This window comes from Falco rusticolus, chromosome 4 (genome assembly GCF_015220075.1).
Source record: "Falco rusticolus isolate bFalRus1 chromosome 4, bFalRus1.pri, whole genome shotgun sequence".
NCBI lineage: Eukaryota > Metazoa > Chordata > Aves > Falconiformes > Falconidae > Falco > Falco rusticolus.
In genome coordinates, this window is record NC_051190.1 from 7,667,018 (window position 1) to 7,672,496 (window position 5,479).

The 5,479-nt window shown below is 62.8% G+C and overlaps 1 protein-coding gene across 1 annotated transcript; it reads left to right on the forward strand.

Annotated features, from left to right (window-relative positions):
* The first annotated feature begins 2,405 nt into the window (after positions 1–2,405).
* On the forward strand, positions 2,406–4,651 carry LOC119147727 (2'-5'-oligoadenylate synthase 1-like). The gene is made up of 6 exons (XM_037387092.1): positions 2,406–2,716; positions 2,891–3,185; positions 3,265–3,440; positions 3,523–3,764; positions 3,852–3,984; positions 4,064–4,651. Exons 1-6 carry the CDS (start codon positions 2,522–2,524, stop codon positions 4,565–4,567), a joined length of 1,545 nt encoding a protein of 514 aa, XP_037242989.1. The 5' UTR covers positions 2,406–2,521; the 3' UTR covers positions 4,568–4,651.
* Positions 4,652–5,479: the final 828 nt, after the last annotated feature.

Consider the following 5,479-nt stretch of genomic DNA (forward strand, 5'->3'; position numbering starts at 1 on the left):
AGACTGACTCCAGGGATACCTGGACAAGGAATTGCAGTGGCGTTGCAAAGCAGGTGTTGGGGGCAGGGGGGTGTAAATAGGAATTGATCAAACTGTGCTGTACCCCGACACTTGAAAGGTATGAGAGCAACATGTGAAACCACATTTGGGGTGACCCTATTTGGCTGGGACCTGCCACGGGCACGAATAGAGAATGACTCTGTCATTCTCATCTTGGCGTCCTGACCTCACTCCTTGGGCCACACAGGCCAGGTGTGAAATGCTTGTGACATCTGTCCCTGCCCACAGCCCTGCCTGTACCCCTGTACCTGCTGCTGGTCCTGTCTCTTCCTCTGTCCCTGCCCACATCCCTGCCCTTGTCTGTATCCATGCCCCTCTCTGCATACCTGCCCATATCCCTGCTTCTCTTCTTTTCCCTGCTCCTGCCTGTATCTCTGCTTCCATCCTTGTCCCTGCCCACACACCTGCTCCTGTCCCTGTTTCTGCTCCTGCCCATAACTGCCCAGATCCCTGCTGATATTCCTGCCCCTGCCTGTCTGTATTCCTGCCCTGGTTCCCTCCCCCATTGTCACCCTACACTAAGGGGACACCCATCGCTGCACCAGCCCATATCCCTGCCCTGGCCATGTTGAGGCTTCTGCCTGTATGTCTGCTTCTGTCCTTGTCCCTCCTCCTGCCTGTATCCCTGTCCCTGTGCTGCTGCTTTCCCTGTGCCAGCCACTGTTGCTGCCCCCAGCTCTGCCACTTCCCCTGTCCCTGCCTGTGCCCTTATGCCTGTCCCTGACCCTGACTGCACCCCACACCCATCCCCATCCTTACCCATGTCCCTGCCCTGTCCCTGTCCCCATCCTCCCCCTACCCGCTGCCTGTCTCCTGCCCATGTCCTGACCCCCTGCCCCAGCCTGCTCCTGCCCCTACTCCCTATCCCCCTTCTCTTCCCGTCCTTGCCTGCCCCTGCTCCTGCCCACTGCCCCTGCCTGTGGCCCCTGCCATGTCCCTCCAGCCTCCTGTCCCTGTCCACCCCTGCCCTGAGCTTCCAGGCCAGAGTTTCATGTTTTTGGCTCTTCCCTGTTTCCCGGGGAGACTCAGTGCCGGCGAGCGGGGCTGCCCGTGGGCACCCACTCCGCGGCACCCGGGCTGCCCACGGGACCGACAACCCCGCGCGGGGGATGGGAGGGCCGGGGAGGGCGGCAGAGCCGCGGTGGGGGCCACTTCGGTGGGGGCCATTTCACTTTCGTTTCCAGCCGGCTGAGGCAGAAACCGAAACCGGAGCAGAAACTGAAACTCCCGTTTCCCGGCTCCGGCGCTTAAGGCAGCGCGGGCAGCAGCGCCGTACCCGTACAGCCCGCTGCCTCCCGCGCCCGGGGGGGCACCAGCACCCCCTGTGCTGCTGGCACCGGCTGCCTCCCGCGGCCGGGGAGGTCAGCCAGACCCCCTGTGATGTTGGCACTGGCTGTGTCCCAATGCCAGCGGGGTCAGCAGGACTCCTAGTGATACTGGCACCAGCTGCATCCCACTGCTGTGGGTGGCAGCAGGACCCCCTGTGATGCTGGCACCAGCTGTGTCCCACTGCCAGGGTGGTCAGCAGGACCCCCGATGATACTGACACCGGCTGTGTCCCACTGCTGCGGGTGGCACCAGGACGCCTGGTGATGCTGGCACCAGCTGCGTCCCTCTGACAGGGCAGGTACCAGGACCTTTGGTGCTGTTGGCACCAGCCATGTCCCACTGCTGTGGGTGACACCAGGGCCCCCCTAAGTGGCACTGGCCATGTCTTGTTGCCTGAGGTGATACCAGAGCCACTGGTGACACTGGCACTGGCTGCATCTCATTGTCTGTAGTGATACCAGGGCCTCTGGTGATGCCAGCACCAGCTGTGCCCCATTGCCTAGGGTGACACCAGAGCCTCCAGTGGCACTGGCTGTGTGCCATAGTCTGTGGTGACACCAGGGCCTCTGCTGGCACTGCCAGTGGCCACATCCCATTGCCTGTGGTGGCAATGTGCCACCAGCCATGTCCCAGCACTGGCTGCACCCCAGCCCAGGCACTCGAGCTCCCGGCATGGGCACAGGCAGGCGCCGGTGGAGGCAGGGCACACCCAGCCCCCGTGGTGGGACACTGCCTCCGGTCAGCTGGGCACCCAGAGGATACCCTGTGCCACTTCGGACCCCCCGGGCCACGAGGTCCTGCGGCACCCCAGACCCACCAAGGTGTCAGTGCCGCCCCCCAGCTGGATGCCGGCTGATGGCGGTGCGGCGCTGCCCCTCCTGTCCCTTCCAGCCCCCGTGGCGATGGCACCGGGGAACCCGTGGGGAGGAGCCCCCCGGGAAGCCGAGGCCGGCGCCACCTTAACTTCCCGGCGGTGACGCCACAGAGGCGGCGGCCGGGGGAGGTTTAAAGCTGCCGGTCGGGAGCCGACGGAGGGACCGCGGCGGGCAAGGGCCAGCGGGGCGAGCGAGGCTTGCAGGCAGGAGCTGGCAGGCAGCAAGTCAGGAGCGGGATCCTGACCACATCTAGCAGGATGGATGTGGCGCAGGTGACATCCATGAATGGGCTGAGGACGGTGACTGCCGACAGGCTGGATAGCTGGATCATGGAGACCCTGCAGCCCAGCACGGCTTTCAGCAAGCAGGTGAAGATGACAGTGAAGCAGATCTGTGACTTCCTGAAGGAGGACTGCTTCGAGGGCAATATCCACGTTCACAAGACTGTCAAGGTGAGCACTGCTCAGCTCGGGAACCAGCTGGCACCCCTGCTTTCACCCTTCCCTCTCTTCTGCTTCTCCCATTCCTGCTCTGCCTCAGTTTCCCCTGGCAGGTCCAGGAATGGCAGAAGGCAGTCCCCACGCCGAGGGTCAGCAGTGCTGAACAGGCAGGTTGTCTTTCTGTAGGGCGGCTCAGCAGGCAAGGGCACAGCCCTGCGGAACAACTCCGATGCCGATGTGGTGCTCTTCCTCAGCTGCTTCTCCAGCTACCAGGAGCAGAAACAGGAGAGACCCTATATCCTGGATTTGATCAAGAGTAGGCTGCAAGCCTGCAGGCAGAGCCTGATGTTCACTGTGAGCATCAGCGAGCCCCGGTACAAGGGTCCCGGCAATACACCGCGCTCCCTCAGCCTCACTCTCTGCTCCAAGGAGACCTTGGAGTCCATCGAGGTGGACATCTTGCCTGCCTACAATGCCTTGGGTAAGAGCTGTGGGCTGGCACGGGGTTGGGCTGCAGCATCAGCACCGGGATGGCTCTCACCCTCCTTCTTGCCCTGCAGGGCAGGTGAGCAAGGATGCCCCACCAGACGTGGAGGTATACGTGGGGCTCCTGAATGCCAGCAGTGGCCCTGGTGAGTTCTCCCCCTGCTTCACTGAGCTGCAGAAGAAGTTTGTGAAGCGTTACCCTGCCAAGCTGAAGAACCTCCTGCGCCTGGTCAAGCACTGGTACAAGGAGGTGAGGGGCTGCCCAGGCTTCCCTGGCACCCATTGGGAACTCACCCTGGCAGCTCTCACCTCCATCCCTGTCTTCTCCCCAGATGCTGAAGCCACAGTACCCCACTGCAGACCTGCCCCCCAAGTATGCCCTGGAGCTGCTGACCATCTATGCCTGGGAGGAGGGCACAGGCTCCCACGAGTCCTTCGTTATGGCTGAGGGCTTCCGTACAGTGCTGGAGCTGCTGTGCCGGCACCGGGAGATCTGCATCTACTGGGAGATCTATTACTCACTCCAGCACAGACAGATCGGTGCCCACGTCAAGAGACTGCTACGCAGTCCCCGGTGAGGACTGTGCCTGGTGGGACCTGTGCCACCCACCCCATGGCACTGCCTGGGACTGATGGCAGCCCCCACCCTCTCTGTTTACAGCCCCATCATCCTGGACCCTGCTGACCCCACAGGGATCCTGGGCCAAGGCAAGGATTGGGACCTGCTGGCACAGGAAGCTGCCCGCCACCGCTCACTGCCCTGTGTCAATACCGCTCAGCCCTGGGACGTGCAGGTAAGGCCGTCTGTGCCTGCGGGTGTCATGGCCCCCCTGCCCCTGCCGACCTTGCCCACCTACTCTTCTGTCCCCACAGCCGGCCCGGCCTGTGACGATTGAGGTGAGGCAGCTGGTGGGTGTCAGCCTGAGCAGGACCGTCAGCCCGGGCACCACCATCTGGCAGCTGAAGGAGGAGATCGAGCAGGCATGGGGCATCCCCCGGTACAGGCAGCGCCTGGCGCAGCAGGAACCAGGCAGGAGCACCCTAATCCTAGAGGATGGTGATACCCTGGCCACCCATGGCATCTTCTACAACACCACGCTGATGCTTCTGCAAACTGAGCCCCAGACAATGGAAGTCTTTGTGAAGGATGACAAGAACCGGACCACCACCTACACAGTGTTGCCCACTGACACCGTCCAGCAGCTGAAGGAACAGATCCACAGCCACAGGGGGCCTCCCGCCAGCCAGCAGCGCCTGACATATGGCTCCAGGGAGCTGGAGGACCGACACACGCTGGCGCACTACAATATCCAGCCCAGGAGCACCATCTTCATGCTCCTGCGGCTCCGGGGGGGCACAGGTCCCCAGAACTCCTAGTTCCCTGCCTGCTTGCCCTCCTGACTGTTGCCCCACACGCTCCAGCACCATCCCTGTCATGCTAGAAATAAATGCCTTAGTAGATCCCTGTGCTGCTTACTGGGCTGGGGATGGTGCCAAGTGGCATGGGGGGTGGTCAAGGGGGCACCCCATTGGGATGAGGGCAGATCTCAATGCCAGCAGCTGCTGGGACAGCACAGAGACACATAGGTGCAGAGCAGTGGTGCTGCCCAAACCCAGGGTGCCCAGTGGGGTCTGAGATGCAAGCCCAGTGCCAGCAGGACCTCAGGGAAAAAACAGTTCCATCCTCTGTCTGCTCCTGCCTGCAGCAGCTTTTAAACCTTCCCCAGCCACTGCCCTGATCACCATTGGGAAGTTAAGGTGGCCCCAGCCCTGGGTCCCCAGGGTGCTCCTGCTCAGGGTGTCCCCTGGGTGCTCAGCTGGCCGGAGGCAGAGTCCCACCGCAGAGGCTGGGTGGGGCCTGGCCAGGGGGTCAAGTGCCCGGGCTGGCTCGCAGCCAGTGCTAGGACACGGCTGGTGGCACGGTGCCACCATAGGCAATGGGATGTAGGTGGTGCCAATGTCACTGGGTGCCCTGGTGCCACCACAGCAGTGGGAGGCAGCAGACCCCGAAGTCACCCTCTGGGCACTGCCTTAGGCACTGGGCTGTTGGCATTGGGGTTTCACTTTTTATCTTCCAGAAATGAAAGGGTGGGGGGGAGTGGGAGCCTGGGAGCCCCTTGTCCACCTTGGTGATGTCCTGGCAGGGTTTGGCTCCTGCAGCTCCCCAGGTGCTTCTGAGCTCCCCAACCCTCTTGGCTCAAGGAGCCAGTGGGTGCCACTGATGTAGGGCACTGAGCTGCCCTCCCCATGAGTGCTCCCTGGGGGTGGCAAAGACTTGAGACCCTGGGC

Coding starts and splice junctions, on each gene's coding strand:
- LOC119147727 (XM_037387092.1), top strand. CDS start 2,522: ATGGATGTGGCGCAGGTGACATCCATGAATGGGCTGAGGACGGTGACT. Junction 2,717..2,890: donor ACGTTCACAAGACTGTCAAG/GTGAGCACTGCT, acceptor GTCTTTCTGTAG/GGCGGCTCAGCAGGCAAGGG. Junction 3,186..3,264: donor GCCTGCCTACAATGCCTTGG/GTAAGAGCTGTG, acceptor CTTGCCCTGCAG/GGCAGGTGAGCAAGGATGCC.